Source organism: Notamacropus eugenii, chromosome 6, assembly GCF_028372415.1.
Source record: "Notamacropus eugenii isolate mMacEug1 chromosome 6, mMacEug1.pri_v2, whole genome shotgun sequence".
Classification (NCBI taxonomy): Eukaryota; Metazoa; Chordata; class Mammalia; order Diprotodontia; family Macropodidae; genus Notamacropus; species Notamacropus eugenii.
In genome coordinates, this window is record NC_092877.1 from 173272173 (window position 1) to 173298564 (window position 26392).

Below are 26392 nucleotides of genomic sequence, written 5' to 3' on the forward strand. Positions count from 1 at the left end.
CATTCACCTCTAGGGAACTGGTAGGGAAGGGGAAAAAAGGGAAGCAGGTACATGTGTTTTGCAAGTAGACAGAAATATTTTAGAAGACAATATTTCTGACAGAAAAATGTCAGAGCTTATTTGGCAGGTAGAAGTAAATATTCTGGATCTGAAGTTAAAGGGAGTAAGATATCACTGAAAAGGACAAAACTATGTGGTGAGAAGTAGAATGGCTTGTAGCAGGGGATAGGGCACTAGCCTGAAAATACATGGGTTCAAATCTCACCTCAGAATCTTACTAGTAATGGAAGTGATTTGCCCAACATCCTACTTCTCTGTACCTCAAGTTTCCTATCTGTAAAAGGAGGATCTTGGACTCTGGCATTTAAGATTCCTTCTAGTTCTAGAGCTGCAACATTGTTTTTCAGTCATGTCTGACTCTCTGTGACCCCATTTGGGGTCTTCTTGGCAAATATACTAGAATGGTTTGTCATTTCCTTCTCCAGCTCATTTTACAGATGAGGAAACTGAGGCAGACAGGGGTAAGTGACTTGCCCAGGGTCACACAGCTTACCAGTGTCTGAGGCCAGATTTGAATTCAGGAAGATGAGTCTTCCTGACTCCAGGCCCAGCATTCTAGCCACTGCTCCACCTAGATGCCCTTAAAGTTGTGATGCTATGGCCTTGGTATTACTCCAAATATTCCCTTAAGGGAATGGGTAGAGTCTAAAGCCCAGCAGTACCCAGCACACAGTAAACACTTAATAGACGTTTGGATGGGCAAAGGCGAGCCTGGCACTCTAGGTACCTTCTGTATCATCTGGGAGCACTTCAGCTACAGTTACAGGAGGGTAGACTGACTCACTCACTGTTAGAGCTGAAGGAGTCATCTAATCCAACCCTGCCATTTAACAAAGGAGAAAACAAACCATGGAAGGGGAATGGAGGACCCAAATCATCTAGGCCTTGCAGCTAATTCAGAGGCAGAACTAGAACCCAGGTCCCCTAGCTGTAAATGCAGAGCTAATCTAACACACTAATTTGGATTTTCTCTGATCTTCGTTTGGTGCCCCCTTATTGGCCCCCTCCCCACAGACATAATGTCAAAAAAATATGTTTTATGTAGCTCAGCCCCATCCCTACCATGATTATCTGGGAACACCCTCTCTTCCTCAGGATACTCACCCTGAGCAACCACAACAGGCCTATCCAGTCCTCTCACCTTTCTCCCATTCCTCCCACAGAATAGAGTTGACAAGAAACACTGAACAGGAAAAAAATAATCCCAAATTATTTATTTTATGCCTTCAAGGGACATTTGGTTTCTGTATTGAGTATTAAAAAAAGGCATATAAATAAATGGCACTGTATATGAGACATTACACAAAAAGGCTTGGAATAGGGAAAGTGCTGAGGTCAGATGGATGGAAAAACATGGCCAGAAAAAATATGACCCTAAAGCAATACTTTATCTCATACACCTGACCCCTAATACCAGATACAGACATACGGAGGGATGGACATGGGAATAGACAGACACATACAGAACTGTGAGGGGATAAACACTGTTTTGCCCATAAATGGGTTCCATTGGTCAGTCAGTCAAATACTACAGGAAGCTACACCTCTCTGTGCTGTCCCTTGGGACCCCTTCCACAGGATAAGAGAACTCTAGCTCTTTGGCTCCCAGTGTCCAAAGAAGGAGTTCTGCAATTCCATCCCCAGTACAAGTGAGAAAACAGAGGTCAGAGTGGACAACGCAGGGCGGCTGGAAGATTCTAAGTGGTCACACTATGACCCGGAGCAGGAAAGACAATAAGGTACCCAGAGCCAGACCCAGGGCAAGGAAGAAGACCATGACTGTGCCTGCAGCCTCAGCCTCTGAAGGTTTCACTTTCCTGAGCGGAGATGGAACAAAAGGCAAGGTCATCCCAAGACTCCTGTACCTGGCAATCTCTTCTCCAGAACCAGGACCTTCTCCTCTTTCCATGAAAAATCCTACACCATGCTTCCAGACTCCACAACACCCAGTTCTCAAACCCAAGGATACCTCTATCCATCCACTCTACTCATTCTCTTTCAAAGATCAGAAGTTCATCAATTTAGAATTGGAAAGGACCATCTAGTTTAATTTCCTTTTTCAGAAGAGAGAACAAAAGCCCAGAGAAATAAAAGTGACTTGCCCACTGGTAGGAAGTTATCAGAGGTGAGATCCAAACCCAGGTCTTTGAACTCCAAATCCAGTACTCTTTCCAAAAATGTACACTTTGTGTTCTCTCCCAGATTCAGGATGACTGTTACCCTGGGCCCTTGGCTTTGCTTAGGGCACCTCTCCCACAGCTTATTCCCAACATACTCCCCCTCCTTACTCCAGCACACACTCCCTCCCCACTTGGTCCCCAACCCAGAGACCCCTGCTAGCTCTATTACTCACATAACCCATTCAGCAAAGTGCTCCCACTAATCTCTCCCCAGCACTCTTTATGGCCTCTGCTATTATATGTCCCACCATTCTTCCCTCTCTACCACCTTCAACCTTCATTGTTCAGGCCCATGTCTTGAACAGGGATTGTGACACCCTACTCACATAAAACGGCACCGTGAATATTACCTATGAAAGATCTCACAGCAAACAAACTATACTTCCCAGAATCCCAACTAGAAGCTAAGTTACTTCCTGCCTTAAGCAACCAGAGCTGTGGAGGACATAGGGAAATGAATGCCAAGGATGCAGATCAGATGCAGGATGCTGGGTGGGCAAGTCCTTAAAAGAAGGGTAGTCAGAGAAGCTATGTAAGAAGGACAGGGCAGGATATACCTGGGCACTCCCACAGGCTGAGGCTAATGGCTATCCAGATCTCTAACTGTTCACCCCATTCCCCAGACTTATGCTTTGTCCATCCTTGTCTCCCTCTGCACAGACCCTGGCTCTAGGCACATCTAATCCTAGAAAGAGGAGGCTATCTTCCTCCAATGAGACTGAGGTTCTCAAGCATACTGGATGGGTCTCTTCCAATCAGGCTAGAAAGAGTAGCAACTCTTCTCCCCATTTCTCTCTCCCTCCATCATGCCAAACTCAGAACTCTGAACATGGGGATGCTGAGGCCAGCAACTTACATCAGATTCACTGGTCAAAGGACATATTGAGTCCCTGTACCATCCTACCTGCTTGCTAAGAGTCCTGCCCCAGAAGTCTTGTGCCCAGAATCTGCCCTCCCTCTCTCATCCCCATGCCCTGCTCACTCACTTGGGGGCAAAGCACATGCAGAGGCTGGCAAGATAGCCATTGGAAAAGGCAAAGAGCGTGATGAAGATGATGAACCAGGCATCATGGTGAAAGATCACAGGCAGATTTTTCCTTGGATGAATGTTGCACAGCATCAGCAATGGCACAAACACAATCCTCGCCACCACCAGGGCAGGAAGCTGCCATCGGCTGTCCTTTGTCGGCTGTGGAGAAAGGGTCACCCAAAGGTCCTAGGTCTCCCTGCCTGCCCCATAGCAAGGAGAGTTCTCTCCTAAGAGTGGGTCCCTACACTTACCATTCATTCATTCAAGCATTACCAATTAATCAGTGAGGATTTACTAAGCTCCTGGCCTGGAGGCACAAAGATAAAACTATTCCTGCCCATAGTTTCTATCGAGGCAAAAACAACATGGACCCAAGCTAAGTAAAATATGGAATAACTGGGGGAGTGGGGCTCTACCAGCTGGGGGAGGTAGAGCTGAGGAGTCAGGACAGGCTTCCTGCAGGAGGTAGCTACTCAGCGAAGCCTTGAAGGAAGCTAGGGAGTCTAAACAGCAGAGATGAGGCAGGGGATTATCTCAGATATGAGGAGCAGAAGGTGCCACAATGTGATCCCTGGCCCCCTAACCCACTCCCCCAGGTAAAGATAAGTGATCACATGTGTGTATAGATCTCACACTCACATATACACACATATACACATAACACACACACACACACACACACACACACACATTCACACACACCACTCTATTCTGAGATACCCCTAAGAAACTTGCAGTCCATTAAGTGGGACCAGAAACCCCAAACCCTAGCCCCACCCACTACACACTCCTGGGTTGACCAGTTTTGAAGCAGGAGAGGGCAGCTTACATCCCCTTCCCCTAATTTATTTAATTACTGTTCTATCCTCAAAGTCCTATGGGACTCTTACAGCTTCCCTACCCCTACTTACCCACATGCAGAGAGTAGTGAGGCTCCGGCCAGCCCAGTCAAAGACATTGAAAGTGAAGAAGCAGGAAATAAGAATGAAGTACTTTTCTGGAAGTGAGGTGGTAAAAAAGTGTCAAAGTAGTAAAAATACAAGGTTTGAGGCCCAAAGTGGGTAGGGGGAGGGATTAAGAGGCAGGACACAGGCTCCAGTCTCAACTCTGACACCTATGTGACCTGGAACAAGTAACTGCATTTTTTAACTAAGCTTATTGTTTCTGCAACTGTACAATACATCCCACTTTTTACCTTCAGGGAACTGAGAAGAGAGCAGAATAAAGGGTTAAGGACACCCTCTTGACTCCCCACAAGTCACTGACCCATACACAAGCAGGTTTCCCAGTCTTCCCCCACCAGCACAGCTCCCTATCATCTCAAAAGGAAAGGAATCATCCCCTTGGCACCCTAAAGACCTCCAAATCCTAGTGAAGGTCTCTTCTCTTCCCTCCCTCAGGGATTCCATTCTCCAGTTCCTCCCCCTCCAATTCCACACCCAATCCTTCCCTGCCCACTCTGCCATCCAGCTCTCACTCCAGTCACTGGTCCTGGCAATGGTTGACTGGACCTCAGCAGTCACAGCGGGGAATACACAGATGGTGATGATGAAAATAAAACTGACAGACAATGCCAGAACCCAGATCTGGGAATAAGAAGAAAAGGGGATGGTTTCCTCCTGGAGCACGTGGGATGATGGGTGTGGGGGTGGCAGTTCAGTCTCATTTTGGATGTGCTTTGGGTGGTGGTGGGGGAGTGGTGTGGGGGGCTGGAATGATGAGGACAGGGGAAGTTCTTCTGGACCTAGCCACCAATAACAAAGGGTCAAAAATAGGCAAAGTCATAGATTAAAGATGGGGGAAGAAAATAGAGAGGATCAAGGACAAGGGGAAAATGGGGATGGGGAGGACAGGATATAGAGGCAGAAGAACCAGACTTTTTACCCTTATCTACCTGTTTGAAGAAAGCTATGATGGAAGTCCTCTCACAGGAGGTCTGGGTGCTGGGCTTTGACATCCCTCCTTCTTCTCCACTTGTAGCAGAGTTGTCTCTTGGGAAGACAAGGTAAATACATGAGAAGGTCCTGAATTGGGGGGAAAAATAAATTTGTTCTCTTATATAGTGTTGTATGATCATAGATTTAGAGGTGGAAAGGAATTCTGAGGCCATCTAATCTAACCAACCCCCTACCCCCACTGCTCATTTTATAAATGAGGACACTGAAGGACAGAAACTTTCGCCAAGATAACATAGATTCTGCCCAAGGTGGAATTTGAACCCAGACCATCTGACTCCAGAGCACGTGCTCTTTCCACTATCTAGCATCATCTCTTCCCAAATGGAACCTACTTCCCACATCCTACCTCTGCCCTGTACCATCACCAAGGTCTCAGGTCACTGGGTAGAGAGAACCTATGATGATCCCATCAGGAACTCACAAAACAACCACTTCACAGTCCAACACGACACATACTTCATGTTCTCTGTTATTCCCTTTCCACAAAGAACTTTATATCCCAGAGCTACCAGTCATCACTTGGGTCACTAAAAAGGCCTCTTGCTTCCTCTAGGCTCCCTTCTCTAATCTGCATTTTGCCTTGTCCCTAGTGAAAGTGCTTCCTTATGGAAATACACCACTTTCAATGTGTCATATCTCAGAGAGGGAGCTCCTTGTAAGTGAAGAGACAGCAGGCCTAGGTCACAAAGTTTGGGATCAGGTTCCTCCTAAGACAAATACTGGTTCTGACTATGGGTTAATCACTTAACCTCTAGGCCAGGACTCTAAATTATACTCTGCATTATAGTTACTGATTGTAATTAATTAGCATAGGGAATTTCCCTATTAAAATGACATGAAATCACAGGCCTAGGTCTCCCACACCCAAACCCTCTCCATACACATGTTCACTATGTTTAATTTATCACAACCAAAACCATTTCCTTCCAATGGCTTCTATAATTCAATCTTGAACTTCCTACTCAATCTTCTCTTATCCCTCTCCCCAAAGGCACCCTCTGCCCTAGTTGGAAGTCTCCTCAGTGGCCTGTAAACATACCATAATCCTATTCCTGTGCGGGAAAGTGAAAAGATAATAGGATTTGGAATCAAAGCACTCTATGGTCTGTGTAGTAGACAGATGCTGGACTTGGAATCACAAAGGTATAAATTTGAGGCAGCTAGGTGGCACTGTGGATAGAGCAACAGCCCTGGAGTCAAGAAGACCTGAGTTCAAATGTGACCTCAGACACATTTACTAGATGTGTAAGCCTGGGGCTAGTCACTTAATTTCTATTGCCTGGTCAAAAAAAAAGCAAAAAAACAAAATTTTAAAAAGGCCTGAGTTCAAATCCTACTTCAGATATATACTAGTTAAGATACCAAGTAAGTTGTTTAACTTCTCTGGAATTCAGATTTCTCATCTGTAAAAAAGGGTTTCAGCTTATCACCTCCTACATTCCTTCAGGCTCTAAGATCTTTGATCTTTTAACTCAATATGATTTTACAGTGTAATATAGCAAAAGATAAAGCATAACTGTAATAATAAATGCTTATTGATTGATAATACAATGCTGGGAACTAAAAGGTGCATAATATCCAAATCAAGTCAACAAACATTTATTAGGTGCCTACTATGGCACTATACTAAGCAACAGGGATGTAAAGAAAAACAAAAAAAATGAATTCCTGCACTTGAAGAGCTCTCAATCTGACTGGGGATTCAACATAGAAGCAACTATATAAAAATAAGCTATGGACAGGAAAAATTGGAGATAATTACAGAGGAAAGGCAAGAAGAGGTGACTAAAGAGGCCTAGGAAAGACTTCTTGTTTGGAGAAGGTGGGATTTTAGCTGAGATTTGAAATAGCCAGAAGGCCAAGATGAGGAAGGAGAATTACTTCAGGCTTGAGGCATAGTGAAAGAAAATGTATGGAGTTGGAAGAGGGAGATAAGGACACAAAAAAAGGCCAAGAATCAATCCCTGCCATTACAGAGTTCACAGTCTGATAATGCTCAGAACAAGGAGGTGAAGGTTTCCAATCTATGATGTTCTGGCCAGGCCATTATCTCTAGAGGGATGAGTTCAGCTCTGGGTGCTCTATTTTAATAAAGAAATAGACAAGCTGAAGTGTATCCAGGAGAGGATGGTTGAAAGGAAAGAAGAATATATTTTATGAGGATCAGTCGATAGCCTGAAAAATGCAAGACTGAGGTGACAGAGGGTAGATATCTCCAACAATGTAAAGAGCTATACTTGTTCTGTTTGAACTGTGAATCTGGAAGGGTAGGGACTAGGATCAAGTGTTTGAGATCTGATGTCAGGAAAAGCTTCCTGATAATCCAAGCTGTTTGAAAATGGAATGGGAGGCTCAGGATCATTCATTGGATGAGGACTTCTTAGGTCATCTAGTGCTCACTTTTCAGATGTGAGGACCAACTGGGTAAAGTACAGAGTGGGGGGAGGATTCTTGGACAAGGATGAGTTGGACTAACCACCAACTGAGGTCCCGTCTAGCTCTTGGGTTCCTTGTTTTTGTGAATTTGAGCTTTCTTCTCCTTTCTGGGTTTCTTTTTCCCCGCAGAAGTAAGTTGAAGACAGGAAGCATGGCATGGTGCAGAGGTGTCAAACTTGCAGGACTTTGGCAAAATTCCTGAGTAAGCCAAAACCAGATGGAAAATGTAACTGATAAATTGTTTAACACAATAAATTGGAAAACACAATACAACACAGATAATGTTAATTTGTGGCTTTCTAAGTCAGTGATCAGGTTCTTATCTGAACTGACTCCACTTGCTTAGCAGATAAAGAGCCAACCTTGAAATCAAGAAGATCTGAATTAAAGTCCGACTAATACCCAACCCATAATGACTGTGTGACCCTGGACAAATTCCTTTCATCTCTTCAAGCCTTGGGTAAATCACTTCTAAGACAGTAATTTTCTTTTTTTTTTTTTTTTTTTTTTTTTTATTATTAATTAAATTTATTTATTTAACTTTTAACATTCATTTTCACAAAATTTTGGGTTACAAATTTTCTCCCCTTTTATCCCCTCCCCCCCCAAACACCAAGCATTCTAATTGCCCCTATGACCAATTTGCTCTCTCTTCTATCATCCCTCACTGCCCTTGTCTCCATCTTCTCTTTTGTCCTGTAGGGGCAGATAGCTTTCTATACCCCTTTACCTGTTTTTCTTATTTCCTAGTGGCAAGAACATTACTCGACAGTTGATCCGAACACTTTGAGTTCCAACTTCTCTTCCTCCCTCCCTCCCCACCCCTCCCCTTTGGAAGGCAAGCAATTCAATATAGGCCATATCTGTGTAGTTTTGCAAATGACTTCCATAATAGTTGTGTTGTATAGGACTAACTATATTTCCCTCCATCCTATCCTGTCCCCCATTACTTCTATTCTCTTTTGATCCTATCCCTCCCCATGAGTGTCGACCTCGAATTGCACTCTCCTCCTCATGCCCTCCCTTCTATCATCCCCCCCACCCTGCTTGTCCCCTTATCCCCCACTTTCCTGTATTGTGAGATAGGTTTTCCTACCAAAATGAGTGTGCACTTTATTCTTTTCTTTAGTGGAATGTGATGAGAGTAGACTTCATGTTTTTCTCTCACCTCCCCTCTTTATCCCTCCACTAATGAGTCTTTTGATTGCCTCTTTTATGAGAGATAACCTGCCCCATTCAATTTCTCCCTTTCTCCTCCCAATATATTTCTCTCTCACTGCTTGATTTCATTTTGTTTTAAAGATATGATCCCATCCTATTCAATTCACTCTGTGCACTCTGTCTCTATGTATGTGAGCGTGTGTGCATGTGTAATCCCACCCAGTACCCAGATACTGAAATGTTTCAAGAGTTACAAATATTGTCTTTCCATGTAGGAATGTAAACAGTTCAGCTTTAGTAAGTCCCTTATGACTTCACTTTGCTGTTCACCTTTTCATGGTTCTCTTCATTCTTGTGTTTGAAAGTCAAATTTTCTTTTCAGCTCTGGTCTTTTCATCAAGAATACTTGAAAATCCTCTATTTCATTGAAAGACCATTTTTTCCCCTGAAGTATTATAGTCAGTTTTGCTGGGTAGGTGATTCTTGGTTTTAGTCCTAGTTCCTTTGACTTCTGGAATATACTGTTCCATGCCCTTCGATCCCTTAATGTAGAGGCTGCTAGATCTTGTGTTATCCTGATTGTATTTCCACAATACTTGAATTGTTTCTTTCTAGCTGCTTGCAATATTTTCTCCTTGACCTGGGAACTCTGGAATTTGGCCACAATGTTCCTAGGAGTTTCTCTTTTTGGATCTCTTTCCTGTGGTGTTCTGTGGATTCCTTGAATATTTATTTTGCCCTCTGGTTCTAGAATCTCAGGGCAGTTTTCCTTGATAATTTCATGAAAGATGATGTCTAGGCTCTTCTTTTGATCATGGCTTTCAGGTAGTCCCATAATTTTTAAATTGTCTCTCCTGGATCTATTTTCCAGGTCTGTTGTTTTTCCAATGAGATATTTCACATTATCTTCCATTTTTCCATTCTTCTCTCTTTGTTCTGTGATTTCTTGGTTTTGCATAAAGTCATTAGCCTCCATCTGTGCCATTCTAATTTTGAAAGAACTATTTTCTTCAGTGAGCTTTTGAATCTCCTTTTCCATTTGGCTAATTCTGCTTTTGAAAGCATTCTTCTCCTCATTGGCTTTTTGAACCTCTTTTGCCAATTGAGTTAGGCTAGTTTTTAAGGTGTTAATTTCTTCAACATTTTTTGGGGTCTCCCTTAGCAGGGAGCTGATCTGCTGTTCATGCTTTGACTTCATGTCTCTCATTTCTCTTCCCAGCTTTTCCTCCACCTCTCTAACTTGATTTTCAAAATTCTTTTTGAGCTCTTCCATGGCCTGAGCCCATTGGGTGGGCTGGGACACAGAAGCCTTGATTTCTGTGTCTTTGCCTGATGGTAAGCATTGTTCTTCCTCATCAGAAAGGAAGGGAGGAAATGCCTGTTCGCCAAGAAAGTAACCTTCTATAGTCTTATTTCTTTTCCCTTTTCTGGGCATTTTCCCAGCCAGTGACTTGACCTCTGAATATTTTCCTCACACCCACCTCACCTCCTGATCCTCCCAGCCCGTGTTTGTGGTCTGAGATTCAAATGCTGCTTCCAGCCTCAGGGCTTTTGGCGGGGGCAGGGCTGCTATTCAGTATGAGATTATGTTCTGGTGCTGAGGTCGGGGCAGGGCCACCTCTCAGGCTCAGTTCCCTCAGGGGGTTTATGCACAGACCTTCCACAATGGATTCAGGCTCCCGCCCGCTTGGGGAGCCCCTGTCTGCAGCCGCCTCTCAGCTTCTACCTCCGGGGGGGGGGGCTGTATTATGGGGGCACCCCACTCCCCTCTCGACCCGCCAAAGAGACTCTCTCACCCACCCCTGTCACCTGTGGGTGGAGGGACTTGTGCGGCCGCTGGAGATCCCGTCCCTGAAGCCTGCTCGGATCTGTTTCTCTCGGTGCCGCAGCCGTGGCCGCAGCAGTTCTGGGCTGGGCTTTGTGTCTGCAGCGCGACGGACCTTTTGGGAGAGGTTTGCAGATCCCTCTGTGGGTGGAGGGACCCGCGTGGCCGCTGGAGATCCTGTCTGTGAAGCCTGCTCGGATCTTTTCCTCTCGGTGCCGTGGCCGCGGCAGGGCTGCACTCAGCTCCCAGTCCTGGCGCCCAGTCCGCAGCGCGAAGGACCCCCTGCGAGAGGTTTGCAGGTCTCTCTGGAACAGAAATCTCCCTCGCTCCAATGTTCCGTGGCCTCTGGGTGCGGAATTCGCCGTGAGTTACTTCCCTGTAGCCATTCTATGGGTTGTGGGTTCAGAGCTATGTGTATGTGCGTCTTTCTACTCCGCCATCTTGGCTCCGCCCCTAAGACAGTAATTTTCAAACCAAGAATTTACTTTTGGTAAAGTAAATTCCTCATCAGGAATCCTGTTGCAATCATAGGTCTAGTCCAAAAAAAAAAAAAAAATGCTACCTACTTTTTCACTGTGGTGGTGAGGAAATCACCCTTCTGACTTTTGCAATGCTGTATAAGAGGCATCAGGTATTCCTGGGCCACTCCCCCAGCCCCATGACTCCAATGGATGGTTCTTTGGCTAAACATTCATGGAAGTGTATGTGGCAGAGGCTGCCATCCATGCTCGTAGCTTCTATTGGACTGATTAGCAGAGTACCTAGAGAGGCTGGAGAATTCCCCTCCCTTTGAGCCACAACCGTGTGGTTGCAGTGGTGAGAATTTTGACAGATTTTTCACTTCTCTGGGCCCTCATGATGAACTCATCTGATTGCCAGGTCCCAGGCAACAGGATGATTTCCAGGGCTTCATCTATGTCAATTCCAACTTTGTACATCCTGATCTCCAGTACTGGAGATGATGGCAACCCAATGCCTGTTCTGTGAGCACACACTGCTGGATCAGGGTCTTTCTGCTACTTGACCCCCTCCCTCAGAGGGTAGAGCTGTCTGGGGCAGTTCTTAGATCTTTGTATTCTCTCCCCCACTCTTTCCCCATCTGGGATTTGCATCCTGTATATCCTGCCTCATCCTATTCTAGTCCCTAGTAATGTTTTAGTATCCCTACCCTCCCATTCTAGTTTCCCTCTATTTTTCATTTCTGATCCCTCTTCATTGCCCTGAGCCTAGAGCCTACCTTCAATCCAAGGTCCTATGAGAAGCTGTGCTCCTGGGACCTGGGGATACGTGGAGATGATCCCCCAGCTGGTGGCCCAGCTTCCAGATCTATCCAATCTTGCCTGCTCCCCTCTGATCTCCCCCATCAACCAGTGTTCTAGAACTTCCCTTCCCTCTCAACCACAGCCATATGTGACTCAAGTCTCAGCTTTCATGGAGCCCTGGATTCACCTCTTAGGACCCTTAAGGCCTCTCTCTTTCACAGTCTCCACAGCTTGTCTGCTCATCCCCATATCTCAGGGCTGAGAAATAAAGTTAGGGTTTGATGCTGAAAATAAATGAAATGCTACCCAAGTGAGAACTATTATTCTACTTCCTGCCTCTCCTCATTCAGTTTCTTTAGCTCACACCCTCCATCCTTCTTTCCCTCCTCCAAATAAACCCTACCAATCTTTTTAAGTTTGACCTATTCCCAGAGGCTTCAGAAGACAATACCACCACAAACTAGTTAACAGTTGCTAAGCGTCTCTTTTTTTTAAGAAGTCCCATCTTACAGAGGCTAAAGGAATGCCAGGGGATATGCAAAGTTTAGACAACACAAGATCCCTGCCCTCATGGTTCCAGTCTAGCACAGGGATGTGTCATATACACAAAGCACTGTCATACACAATTTTACCTGATGAGTCCACACTGCAGAGGGCTGCTGTGTGAGTTTGGGGCTGAGGGTTGGAGTCTGACCAAGGAGGACTTTTGGAGGAGAAAGCATTTGAGCTGAACCTTACAAAACAGGCCCTCGCTCACTCAGATTTCTGCCTCTTCTGAAGATTTCTTGTATGGACAGTGGAACCTTCCAATTTTCAGCGTGTCATTGTTTTTCCACATTATTAAATCTGCATCCCCAGACGGGCATCATGTTTTATGTTTCTCCTCACAGAACCTGGCCTAGAGACCATATCTAGGTTTTCTGTTACTGTTCCTTTGTTTTTAAGATTCGGTCTCCCTAGCTTGCCCAGGCTGTAGGTAAAGCAGTCACTCACACCCTCCATGGTCAGCCTGATGCCACTCCTTATCACTACACTCCATATGCTCCCTAAGGGTCCGCCATATTGGTGTAGTATGGCAGACACCAGGCTGGCTTTTGCCATGCTGCACCTCAGGACTCCAGCTCAACCCATCCACTAGCCTCAGTCTCCCCTGGAGCAGAGAAAAATAGCCATGTGCTGTCACATAAAATCATATTTTGTATTTCTTCTGAATCACCCAGTCCAGAGGTCACATTTTTCCAGTATCCTTTACAGCATCTAGCACATAAAAGACTTCTCTCTTTAAATATGTATTCCCTCAAAGTAACCTCCCTCCCACTCCTCTGGGGCCCAGGACCTCTTAGAATAAAATCCATTTTGACTTCCCACTCCCCAAGAGCCTCCATCTGTGCTTGCTGATAATACCGGTAGAATTTCTGGCAGGGAGAAAGAAAGAAAAGGGGCAGCTCAGACTGGGATCCTCTTCCCCAGCTTCCAACTCTCCAATCATCTCCATGCTTAGGATCACAGACCTAGGACCCTAATCTAATCCAACCCCTTTATTTTACTTATATGTTTTTAGAGGGAGAAGGAAATAAGACTTTATTTACATGTTTATTTGCACTGAAAAATAAACAAGCATGGCAACTGAATGATATGCATTTTATGTCTCTCCCAAAGCCTGGAGGAGCTAGGGAGTAGTAATACATAGGGGAAGGAAGCATCACCATAAGTGCCCTTGAACCCCAGAGACAGGGGTGGAATGAGGACATACTTTCCTTTACCCCAGGTCCCAAAATAGGGAAAGATCTTTGGGATCATTTGTCTACTGGCTGATTACTTTGATAGCAAGGAGATAGTGCAGAGGTGTCAAATACATGGCCCAAACCATAAGAAATGTAATTAGAAAAATAACAAAATAAACAAACAACACAGATAATATTCATTTGTGGCTTTCTAAGCCAATAATATGCTGCTGGAAGAAATCCTCTAATTCTTTTGAAGTTTGATATTACTGACTTAGAAGCAGAAGGGGGTTCCTGAAGAACTAAAAGAGGAAGACTCTATGTGTGTGTGTGTGTGTGTGTGTGTGTGTGTGTGTGTGTGTGTGTGTGTGTGTGTGTGTGTAAGGAAGACAGAGGGGCACAGGCAACATTGAGTCTGAAGTCAGGAAAATCTATTTAAATTCAGCCTCAGATACTTATTGGCTATGTCATCCTGCGTAAGCCACTTAACCTCTGTTTGCCTCAGTTTCTCCATCTGTAAAATGGGAATAATAATGATATATCTCTCAGGGATTTTGTGAAAGATACTATTCATAAAGTACCTTGAAAACTTTAAAATATTATATATGTTAGCCATTTATTTTATTGTTATTATTTTATCATCATATTATATATTTTATATTATATCCTATTATACTACAGTTATTATTTCTGCCACCATGACTACAGATCAGAAAACTGATGCCCAGAGAGAAAAGTGATTTGCTAAGTGGCAGAGCCCCCTTTCTACTATACCACACTGTCTCTATTGTTCAGGAGCCCCCAGAGGACAGACTTCCTCCCTTCATCTTACCAGGCAAGACAGGACCAAGTAGCATAAAACAGAAATGGTAGTGACTACACAGGCAGTGATAAAGTATCTGGAAGCACTTTGTTCCAGTTCTGAACCACCTATGGAGGTAGAGGGAATGGAAATTACTCACAGAGGACATGAGAAAAGTGCTCGTTGCAGGGTCTCCATCCCCAATCAATCCCCTAAGGATACTTCCCCTCCCCTTCCCCCCAGCTAGTCATAAAGAAGTGAGAAGAACTCACTGGAAATGGCAAGAATCACGGCCACAGCTGTGAAGATTCCGGCCAGGCCCTGGCCACTCATGAGGGGAACTGTGTAGCTGGCAGGCAGGAGGCCAGCCAGGCCAAACAGGCTGCCCTGGAGAATGGCTCCAGATGCTAAAAAGAACATAAGACAACACGGTGTAACAGAAGGGGAAGGAAAACAGTCAACCTGATGAGATGAGAGGAAGTAAGACAGTAAAGCAGGAACAGACTTTCTTTTTCCAGCACTTAGTACAGTGGCTAGCACACAAGAGCTGCTTCATAAATATTTGATGAATTGAATTGAACAGTAGAGAGGGGACCAGGGGAAATAAATAAGACTCAGAAGGTTGTTACAAGGGTTAGTGAAGACTGGAGGATCAAGAGGAAGTCACTGGGCACTCCAGGAATATCCTCTCAAGGAGAGAGGCCGAGGCAAATATTTCCTCCTTTCCCTCCAGCCTTCTCCCCATCATGCCTTAGAACCAGGTTTCTTGCCCTTTCAACTTCCTTGTAAGTGTAGGCTTCTCCTTTAGAAGGTAAACTCCTGGAGGTCAGAGATTGTCTTTTTTTACATATATTTGCATTCCCAGCACTTAAGATAGAGGTCAACACACAGTAAGCACTTAATAAAATGCTGGACTGACTGTCTCTCAGGCTGGGAGGCTAAGGAGGACTAATTCAAATAGTTGGGAAAATAGTTATTCTGTGGGGAGGGCGACTAAGTGGGGGGAGCAGATCCAGTGCCAGCCCTGGAGTCAGGAGGACCACTTGAGACCAAATCCACCTTCAGATACTTACTAGCTGTGTGACCCTGGATACTTACTCTTGTTTGCCTCAGTTACTTCCTCATCTATAAAATGAGCTGGAGAAGGAAAATAGCAAACCACTCCAGTATCTTTCCTAAGAAGAACTAAATGGGGTCATGGAGAGTCAGACACAACTGAAACAACTCAACAAACAGTAACAACTGGCCAAGATGTTCCTTTCCCCAGGGTCCACTTTGCAAAGAGAAATGGGTGCTGTGGGATTCAGTTCTTGGGATTCCAGTAAGCTTTATACCTCAGTTTGCCTAGAGCCAAGCTTTCATACCACTTCTCTCACCCAACTCTACACTGGATCCTCCACCCAACCCTTTCCAGCTCTCCTTTTGTGTATCCTCTTCTCCCATTAGAATGGAAAGGTCCTTAAGAGCAGGAACTGTTTTGCTTGATAGTTAACTGTATTCTCAGAGCTTAATACATCCTACATAGGTTCTTATTCTATTCTACCTATTTATCTAAATTTTCTAAATTATAAATTTAGATTTTTATAAATGTATACTTATATATAAAATTACACAAAATATATTTAATAAAATTTATAAATTATAAATTTATCTAAATATTCTACCTATTTATCTATCCATCCATTCACCTAATCTCTGTATGGAACAGCAAATGAAGAGATTGGGACCAATGAGGGAATGAGGAAAATCCAAGCTGAGAAAGTTCCCACTGGCTCTCCATCAACCCACAGATTCCCCAATCAACTCTCTTCTCCCCTGAAAACTCCCCAGAGAACTCACAGTTGATGATAACAATCTGGATCATGGTGACAGTGAAAAAAGACATGGGGTCAAGGTCCACTTCTACCAGGATGGCTGTCAAGGCAAACATCAGCAAGATGGCCACCATATTGCCCAAGATCCTTAGGGCCTGAGGAATCCTGCAGAAGGAAAGGAAAGGAGAGTAGGTCAAATCCATACTCCCTCTTCCCAAACCAGAGGCAGGGGAATCACAGGTCCATGGGCTCACATAAGGGAGAGGACCGCAGGGCACAGAGGAGGGAGGAGGGGAATAAGAAGAATTCAGGACAAGCTACGCAAGAAAGAAATGGGTGTAGTGGAGAGTGAACAAGGAATAAGTTCAGAGGACGTCAAGCTGGAGGGACTCACTCCCTAGAGATCACTAAGCAGGTCAAAAATACTTATATTCAGATCCTGCCTCAGATACACATAGTGAGTCACTTAAAACTCTTTGATCCTCAATTTCCTCCATACCGAAAATAGGGATAAAACAACTCCTACATCATAGGGTTACTATAAGAATGAAAACAAAATACTCTAGGTAAGGCAATTTGTAAACTTTAAATCATTAGACAAATTGGGATGATTACTATTTATTCCAATCACCTCATTTCACTTTAAAAAAAATCTTACTGATATACAGTTCCACATTTAGGGAGTTAAAGTTGCAGTGCCCCTGTGATCTGGAAAATCTGTGTAAAATTTTTTGGCCCTCCTTTTGGACCAGAGAAGCCTGAATTGTCATCGTGGTATTAAAAGATAAAGTGTGCTGATACTATCATCCACTATTCTATATATATTTTATGCAATTCTTAGTTTCTAAACTTTTTCTGTGTTATCTACTGACCTTGGCATGTCCTTTGTGGCTTCCACAAAACTCCCCAAAAATTCCCACTTAATTTCTTATGTAGACCCATTGTAATGTTAATGTAAGGTTGTTGTGTTCATCCTTGGCTTTCGGAAAAAGACCATGACATCAGAGAAACCATGACATGACTTGCGCTTGACTTTGTTTTGAGGAAGGGCTGTGTAAGGTCACCAGCCTCACTTTCTCCTCCTGGGTCATCTGGATTCAGTGACCAGATATTCATCAGGATGACTGGAGATGGCCCAGGATGCAGAGAGACCTTGGCCTTTTCAGGTACTCAGTTAGAGGGAGGTAATGGCCATTGAGTGAATAGTCCTCTTTAAGAAGTGGTCAGGGAATGGCCTCTTTACTGAGCAGAAAAAAAGAACTAAATCAAGCAGTCATTAAGTAGAGCTTGGACAGGGACCTATTGTCCAATACATGGGCTTCAGAATAAGGTTTTGGGAAAGACAAGATGAAGGAAGGAAGGAAGGAAGGAAGGAAGGAAGGAAGGAAGGAAGGAAGGAAGGAAGGAAGGAAGGAAGGAAGAGAGAGAGAAAGAGAGATTAATGGTGGGTGAGGGGAAGAGTTAAAGATCTTCCCAGCCCATTATTAGGTCAAAATCCCTTTTGTTAATTTTTATTAAGGCACTGGATCAGAGGGTCTTGCCATCCATCTCCAAAAAGTGTATAAATGAGGTTTTACTTTGGGGTTTACTCATTAGTGTTTGTTTGGCCAGACAAGCCTCTGGGTAGATGACAAGGAGCCCTCTGGCTTTGAAAACCCAGATGTTGGTCTTCTCTCTCTGGTAACTATGTATGTATGTAAAGGTCAGACAGTTGGATCTGTCTATTGATCTGTGATGTGTGTATTGCTTATGGTCAGACAGTTGGAAGCCCTGTCTGTTGGTCTTTATTTCTCAGCTTGTATTTTCTCTGTTGGTATATGTGTTTGATTAAAGTGATTGTTGACCCCTCAAATGTTGCTTTCCTTTGAGAAAAGCAGATCTAAGAACCTGTACAGCAGACCATCCTGTGTAGGCAGGGTGCTTGCTGCTACACCCATATTTATCGAAACAACTATGGGAAAAGTCATGATGTGGAAAGGATAACTGTAATTTGTCTTTGTATCATAATTATTTCTAGGGAAAAGAAAAACTCTTGAACCCCCTCTAAGACTGAACCCTCTTTTACTACAAAATAACACTGAGCAAATACATCAAATATAGTAGCAGCAATATGCAACCACTTTCTTCCCTAGAAGCCTCCCACCTTTCTGCCATCCCAGAAAATAGAAAGAGTGACAATAGATGTTAGAATAATTGGGCCAAAATCTCAGAGCTACTGCTCCATCTGTGTGAGCCTGGGCAGGTCATCACCATTTATATTACTGAAGCAAGCAGTTAGGGCAATAGGGAAAGGAGGTGAGTCATGGAAGGGTTCAATTACCTCCAACACAGGAAAGAGTTGAGACAAGTGAAGACCAGGAGGGGAAGCATGGCACAGATGGTCATGACATTGTTGAAAATGGAGCTTAGGAAGCTGGGCTCCAGTGGGGGTGATGATGGAGTAGCAAGTAGGTCCCTATTTTCCTCTGTAAAGGCACCCAAGTTATTCTGGGGTGGGCCCAGACAACTTTTGAAGTACTGAGGAGAGAGGTGGACAGTAAGGAACATCAACAGGTACTAATGTATTCATGTGCACATGGATTCACTAGCAAATCTAAGCTTTCAGAATATTCACAACAGACTAAAATTCATAAGATGAGAATCCAGCTGTCTTCTAGGAAGGCAGATAATATTGAGATGTGCAAAACTATGTTTTAAAAAATGCCACTCTGTTCACTAATTTTTAAAAAGAGGATGCCACCTTGGTCCCAAGGCCATCTTGAAAACTAAGCAGTTATAAAGGAAGGAAGGAGGCTATATACTGTAGCAGATTTGGAATCAGAGGAAGGGCTACACACAAAGTACTGGCTCAGCCACTTGCTACTAGGGTGACCCTGAGCAAGTCATTTCTGTGGGCCTCATTTTCCTCATATCTAAAATGAGGAGACTGCATGAAATCCTATGATCCCATAATATTTCTTGGATGGCTCTTCGTTCACCTACAGGGTTATTCCTTTTTCTAGTAGAGATCCTAATCTACCCATGCCTTATTGGTTCTCGTCTCTGCCATCTTAGATGATCCATCCAACATACAGGGGAAGCTTTCCTCTTGATTTACATGGAGGTATGCTTCATTTCTTCTATTAGTATATTCAGACTCACGCCGGGTTTTGGGCAAGGATGCCCAAACATCCTCTGAGTACCAGCAATTGACACTTGGGTTTTTTCTTTTTTTTTTTTTTGATGCAAAACATATTTCCATATTAGTCATGCTGCCCAAAAAAGGCAAAAAATAATAATAATAAAGAAATACAGTCTAGCAAGTCTAGTAATCTAGACAGATGGTGAAATATTGAGTGAGGAGCTGAGTCCAGAAGACTTGGGTTCCAGTCCCACCTTCTGACACATAGACTGTGTGATCCTAGGGGGCAAATCACCTCACCTCCAAGTGCCCAAGCAGCTCTCTAAGACTTCCATGCTGCAAGGGTGGAGGAAGATTCTTAGAATCAAGAAATCACAGGTCCAAATTTTTTAAAACAGACAGTGTAGAAGTTATAAGATACTGAACACCGTCTCCTTTTTTAATCTCTTCTCCCTAGGCAGAGACAAGGCCACATAGAGTCCTGCTATGTTGTTATCTGCTGCAAAGGAAAAGAGAATTGAAGTTACTTATACTCTTAGGTAAGGTGCCTTGCCCCAGATCAAAAAGTGCCAGAGGTGGAATTTAAATACCCATCTCTCTGACTTCAAAATCAGCGTTCTGTCTACTACAACACACAACTTCGTGCTTGGCCATAACAAATGTAGCTAGGGATGAGTCTTCTGGCAGGAAGCTAGTTTTTTCCAAGTCAGTAGAGTACTTCAGAACTGTAAGAACCTAAAGTTCATCACAACATCAGCACAAAATTGCAAAGAACTTTAGTGAAGGATACACATAAACACACGTCCCCATTCACAGAACTATATGACCCTTGGAAGGCACCTTAAAGACACCATCTAGGCCAGGAGCTCTTCACTTTTTGTGTGTTATGGACCCCTTAGGCAATGTGGTGAATCCAAGCCTATCTTTTCAGGAGAATTTTTTAAATGCATAAAACAAAATACATAGAATTGCAAAGGAAAACAATTATATTGAAAAGACAGTATTTTTCTAGATGCACAGATCCCAGGTTAAGAATCTCTGATCCAAGGGATAGCTAGGTGGCACATTGGAGACAGCACCAGCTCTGGAGTCAGGACAACTTGAGTCCAAATCCAGCCTCAGACACTCATTAGCTATGTGACCCTAGGTAAGTCACTTAATTCTAATTGCCTTCCCTGCACCCCACCCCACCAAAAAAGAATCTCTGATTTAGTCTAATTCACTAATTTTCAGAGGAAGAAACCAAGGCTCTGAGATGTAGTAACTTAACCAAGTTCCAATATCAGAGACAAGCAGAGAATTCAAGGTGCCACTTTCCCATATCCAGGGCATTCTCCAGTACCCAACAATACTGTCTCTTCCTCCTCCCATCCCAGTGAACAGAAACACTTCTCATCTCCCAAGATGGATATGCCACCTATCTACATCCTCAAATTATACCCTCAGGTACCTCCTCTAAGTACTTTACTGAACAATGACTTCCCATGGTACCCCTGGGAAAGGTACCCACCCTCTGCCCCTTGCCAAGTGGTCTACCATCTTTCCTTTCTCCCAAGTCTCACCATAGTGGCAGTCATAAAGAAATTCCATGGCAACAGAGTGCCCAACCCTAGAATGAAGAAGATAAGCCATACCGCTTTGTACCTGGAAAAAGACAAGAAAGGCATATGGATGGATGAGTGGCATGTCCCAGCTTAGGTCCCTAACTAAAAGGACACTCTCTCTGGAGCCTATCTCTCACTCCTCATTTCACTCTCAGCCCCCTCCAATCCACTGTGACTCTGAGCTAACACTTCACCTGCTCTGACTATCTGCCTAGTGCATAAAGCTGGAGGGAGACAGACTTTGACCCAGGGAAAGACAAGTTTCTCTCAAGAAATGGACACAGGCATGACACTATATCTGTACTTTAGTTCCCAGCCCACATTGGTCCATAGGGACCTCAAAGGCCAGGAACTCCAGTTCAATCCCATACAGTTCCACACAGAAAGGGGGAGGAATTGCAGAGGAGGGGAGGGAGAGAGAAGAAAACAAAATATACATCAAATATACCTCCTTCCCCTTTTGGCTGGAAATAATTATGCTGCTGCCTGTTGGGGGTAGGAGGAAAGGGGAATGTCTAAGGTTACCTACAAAAGATGTAAAACCAGGGGAACCAAGCTTCCTGGTGCTTCTGCCTGGCCATTGCACGAAGGGGTGAGTGGGAGAAATGAACTTGGGAGGCCAGAGTCTGTATGTATGTGTGAGTATGTGTCTACTTCTTACTCCAGACAAAACCAGCTCTGTTGGTCACACTTCCTTGAGTGGGACCATAGATATCAAGCAACAGGAAGTCATCCAAGTTAAATAGAGTTAATAGTTAGGGTCTTCCTAGTTTGCAGGGGAAAAGACGAAGGAGCTATGATTCTCCAACCCACATTAGGGCAGAAATACTCCCTAAAACCCATCTCCATATCAAGCACTGTCTGGGACAGGCTGAACCACAAAGGAAGAGTTGGGATCATGGCTAGAACCTCAAGAGAAAAAAGTCTGAACTGTTTACCCAACCAAAAGACAGGGAGCCTAGGCTTGAAAAACCAGAGGACAGGTTGATGGGAAGAGAGAAATCACATGACAGGTCTCTGATGGTAGATGTGGGATGCAAGGATGGGATGGATGTCAGAGATGAATCTCCCAAAGGGTGAACAGTAAATGACCAAGATAGAGCATGGAGCACTGGTATACTAGGGGCAGGGATGTAAAGAGTGGGGTAGGAAAAAAGATTAAGACAAGAAGGAGACCAAAAAACTGTAGGAAGGCGAAAGATGAGGCAAGGCAGGAAAGCACTAAGAGACAGTAAGCAGAGATTAAGATAGAGAAGTGAGATATGAAGCCAGAGAAGGGAAAAAAGGGAGCTATGCAAAGAAGTCCCAGAAAGAGAAGGGTGGTTCCAGATGTGTTGGCAAGGAAGAAAACAGGAGTTGTCAAATATCCTTCCCCATGGGAAGAGGCTGGAAGCCAAGGCCTGCTAGCTGAGGGGAACCAGCAGCAGGTAAAAACAGTGACAGAATGGGAAGAGGCCCAAGCCATCCTACATGCCTGTCTCCTACTGACCAAGCCCCTAGCAAACACTCAGATATAGATTTCCTCCCCATTCTCTGGTCTGGGCCTGACTCACAGTTTCCATCAGGAAGGGCCAGTAGACAAAGGGGGCAACCTTTCCCCTTCCCCCAGCTCCACAGGCAGAGACCCCTCCTTGGGTCCTCTATGCTTCCTCTCCCTGCCCCCATCCTCCAACTCTACCATACCTGTCCTGTGGCTTGTGACAGGTCATCATGGTAGTAATGCCTGTGGCTTCCAGCTCTGTCAGTCTGGGGGTCCTTGAAGGGGAAAGGGGCAGAATTGGTGTTAAGTTCCCCTCCCTTCCCACCCCAGATGCTTCTTTGTCCCCTCATGGCCAAGCACTAGATTAACTCCTAACTTCACTATTTTTGTTGGAATTGTCAGTGTCTGACCCCCTCACCACCTCCCAAAGGGACCCCAACAAGCCTTCACCTACTCCCCTTCAAAAGGAACCCTGTTCCCAGAATACCTGAAACTGTCACCAAAAGAAACAAAGTCCTGAGAGCTCGCCCCCACCCCTCCACCTCCTCCCCAGCTGTGGCAATACCTGGTCCCCTACCACTGCCATAACTATTTTTATCCAGCCCTGGGAAGTCTGTAGACAGGAAACAGGAGAGAAGGAAGCAGAAGGGTGGGGGTAATTGGGAGGGAAAGAGAGAAGAGACAGATGAGAAAATGGGAGACTAGAAGGGCAGGGAGGAATCAGGGGAGATAGGAGACTAGAGGGAGGAGGTGGAGAGGAAAGTAAAATAGAGGAAGCAAGGATAGATATGGGAGGGAAGAAAGGGGCAGAGGGAAGGTACAAAACAGGGAGGAGGAAAAGGTAAGGACAAAGAAGGACAAGAAGACAATAGCCACATAATCCTTCTCTCAGAGGGACTTGGCCCCAGTCCCTAAGATCCTTTCTGCTGGAGGTAAGGGTGAGGGGGTAAGAGGGTCTGGGCATCCTCTCAGGCTTCCATTAGTTTTTTTCCTTCCCATTTCACATAAGCTGTTCCTCTATGAAGCCGAGCAGGACTGGGTGGTTTCTCAGTCAGGGGAGGCACAGGGCAGTTTTTGGAGCATGTGTCGGGAGGGCCAGTAAAACAGAACCCTCCCATTGGGATTATGATCCAGGATTCTCATGGGGCAGCTAGGGCTAAAGTTTCAAGGGGTGACAACGCTGAATAACATTCCCAAAAGTCAGACAAATTGAGTGTTTTCCAGTGTGGGTGGTTCTACAGGGGTGAGGCACTGAAAATCAGGAGTCTCACTCATTCTGCCTGGGATTCGCCCTCTGATACTTGTACCTCTGTCATTGAATTGCCCCGATCCATAGAACTGTTCTTCTTTTATGGTTCCACACTATATCACAGCCTCCCTCCCTTCTGGAAGGCCTCTGTGCTTTTGTCAACACTATGCCAAATTTGTCCCAATTCCCAAGTAACCTCTCCACTACAGTTAAAAATTGTCTCTCCATCAGCAGCTAAAGCTTGCTTTCCTGCCCATTATGACCCTGTTGGCATCCATTGGATCCCTGACTAGTACTGAAGCCATACTCTATACAAACATACTCTGTCCCTCTATCGGGAACCTTTGGGCAGAACTTGCCATGAATGCAGGTTGTTTCACTTGCCCTCATGGTATTGCAAACCATAGGGTGCTGGACACCCTAATGGCTGGGAGGAGCAGGGAGGTCAGGAGTCCTGTGTCGTCACTGGGGAGGAATGTTGTTTCTATGTCAGTCAATCCTCTCAAATAGAGGAAGATCTTGGTGCTTTAAACAAGCAAGAAAAAATTTATGGGATGGGGTCAAAACTTTCCAGAGCATATTTCTCTCTGACCTTCCTTTTAGCTACTCTCCTGGTTGCCTGAAAGCTTTGGCAGCACCCTCCATCCTGCCCTGATATTTCTTTAATTTGCCTTGCCATCTACCTTGGCATTAGATTTCTCAATCATTTATTCTTACATAAAATTAAAATCACTTTTCAAATGAATGCTCCTCATCGGCGTTCAGGGTCCTACCAACCTTTTTGGTTGAAAGGAGAGGATGTGAAGGGTATTATGATTTTAATAATAATACATATAATGAATATACTAATAGATCGAATTTTTCGGAACTGCCTCTCTTATGAGTCAGATTTACAATGCAGTTTAAACTGATCCATCAAACTTTGACAAGACTCACAATCACTGGCATCCTTCTGCCTTTGTGAATCAAAGACCTGTTCCTGTCACAGAACTCTGGTCCTCAGACCCAGCAAATAAAGAACCCCAAGGACTACAGCTATATTGCTCCCAGAGGACTCTAGAATTGTTGCATTGACTTCCATTTGTGTGTCTGTTGTGGGAAACTGCTCAAGCCCAGGAAAACGTTGTTTGTAATATGCCTTTCCCCCTCGCCTCCCACTTGTGATTTATGTATGTAAATCAGTCTCCACTTCAGCAAGGTGGACTTCTAATCAGGACAATTCCCGCTTTACAAATGTGTTCTTCATAATGAAACTAATTAAACTGTTATCTGACTACAGGTTAGAGACTGACTCAGTAAAATCTGGTTAACACCTTCTCCTGATCATTTTATAAAGTCAAAAAGGGTCAAGCGACTTGCCCAAGGTCACATAGCTAATAAGCATCTGTGGCCAGACTGGAATTCCAGAAGATGAGTCCTCCAGATTCCATGCCCAGCGCTTCATCCACAGGGCCACACTCCCAGGGTTATTATGAGGATTAAATGATATGATAATGGTACTTAGCCTGCTTTTAGTAAGTTCTATCATGGTTAGCTGTTAGAATTATTATTATTCCTGAATAGGTGGAAGAATCAAATCTGAGACACTCATGCACTTCTTAAAAGATAGCAGAAGAATGAAACTGGCCAAACCAGATCAGGTTTAGAGGGAGGGGCGACTGCTGTAGAGAGGCAAGTTTAGATGTCAGATTTTCCCATTACTTGGCAGAGGAGAACCCCTTGCCTACTTGAGTCCCATTTGAGGCAAGGGTCCAGTCAAGAACCTCTGTGCCTGACCCATCAAAAAGGCAAAAAAAGAAGGGGGAGATGGAGGTTTAGGGGCCAAGTTGAGTTGGGGAGAGTGAAGTATAGAAGGGAGCACAAGACATTTTGGAATCCACCTCTCCCCTCCTCCTCTTCCATATTACAGATACCTAAAAAAAAAAAAAAAAAATTCAGGTCCTGAGGCTGGAGGAACCCTCCCTAATGTGGTATTCTGATTCTGCCAGGCCCTTCACACCATGCAGTAGCTCCAATTGCCCTTACCTCTTCCTCTTGGCTTTTCTCTAAGCCCCAGAAGCTGCCCCGACACCAGAAACCTGGCAGACCTGGGTGGAGAAGACAAGAAGGACAGGAAAGGAGATGCCACCAGAAGAATCTGGGCTCCCTGATCCTCAAACTTGACAGAAGAGAGACAGAAGGAAGAATAGGACAGGCCAAGCCCTAGTAACAAAGACCCCTACACCCAGAAGCCCCCTGCACCTTCACTACAGTCAAATTCCAACCTTTTCCTGGGATTCTTACAAGCTTTCCTATATGATGTGAAGCAGGTGAGAAGATAATGAAAACACCATTTTCCCAACCCCAGAGACCATACTGCCGAGGAAAACTGTGCTCTTTCACAAGACAAACCAGGGCACCTACCTGCACATGTGTTGAGATGAGTGGAAACACTGAAACAGACCTAGTAGAGTCTCACATCCAGGATTTGGAACTTAACTGAGGTAGTGCTGGCTGTGCAGGAAATGCTGATGGAGAGATCAGCAGGAATGGGAACCTGAAGTAACAATAGTGGGTTAAAGGGGTAAAAAAAACAAGGATTAGGGATGGGGGAGAGGGAAAACTAAGCCAGCCTATCTAGACTGTAATAAGAAAATATAACCCTTGGGAGAGATAAGGAAGGGGGGCCATAATCTGCCTTCCTCCC

At 44.5% G+C, this 26392-nt stretch overlaps 2 protein-coding genes across 2 annotated transcripts in view; both read right to left on the reverse strand.

Moving 5' to 3' along the window:
• Window positions 1–1257: 1257 nt before the first annotated feature.
• On the reverse strand, window positions 1258–26198 carry LOC140512188 (equilibrative nucleoside transporter 1-like). The gene is made up of 14 exons (XM_072621448.1): window positions 26110–26198; window positions 22661–22732; window positions 20936–21017; window positions 18573–18769; window positions 16278–16417; window positions 14711–14845; window positions 14469–14566; window positions 13028–13327; window positions 7705–7862; window positions 5165–5294; window positions 4748–4856; window positions 4182–4267; window positions 3227–3429; window positions 1258–1877 (listed from the first exon to the last, which is right to left on the reverse strand). Exons 1-14 carry the CDS (start codon window positions 26115–26117, stop codon window positions 1766–1768), a joined length of 1830 nt encoding a protein of 609 aa, XP_072477549.1. The 5' UTR covers window positions 26118–26198; the 3' UTR covers window positions 1258–1765.
• The window catches only part of IL1R2 (interleukin 1 receptor type 2), an 87425-nt gene continuing 87190 nt past the window's right edge, over window positions 26158–26392 (reverse strand). The window contains exon 9 of the mRNA XM_072621581.1: window positions 26158–26242. Coding sequence (XP_072477682.1) covers window positions 26226–26242 — 17 coding nt within the window. The 3' untranslated portion in view covers window positions 26158–26225. The remainder of the gene's footprint in view (window positions 26243–26392) is intronic.

What these genes read in the sequence shown, in the direction of transcription:
- LOC140512188 (XM_072621448.1), bottom strand. An exon ending in TCTTTATGACTGCCACTATG is followed by an intron (nt 18,770 to 20,935) that starts GTGAGACTTGGG and finishes CTCTCTCCTCAG; the next exon opens with TACTTCAAAAGTTGTCTGGG. An exon ending in CCAGATTGTTATCATCAACT is followed by an intron (nt 14,846 to 16,277) that starts GTGAGTTCTCTG and finishes TGTTCTTTTTAG; the next exon opens with CATCTGGAGCCATTCTCCAG.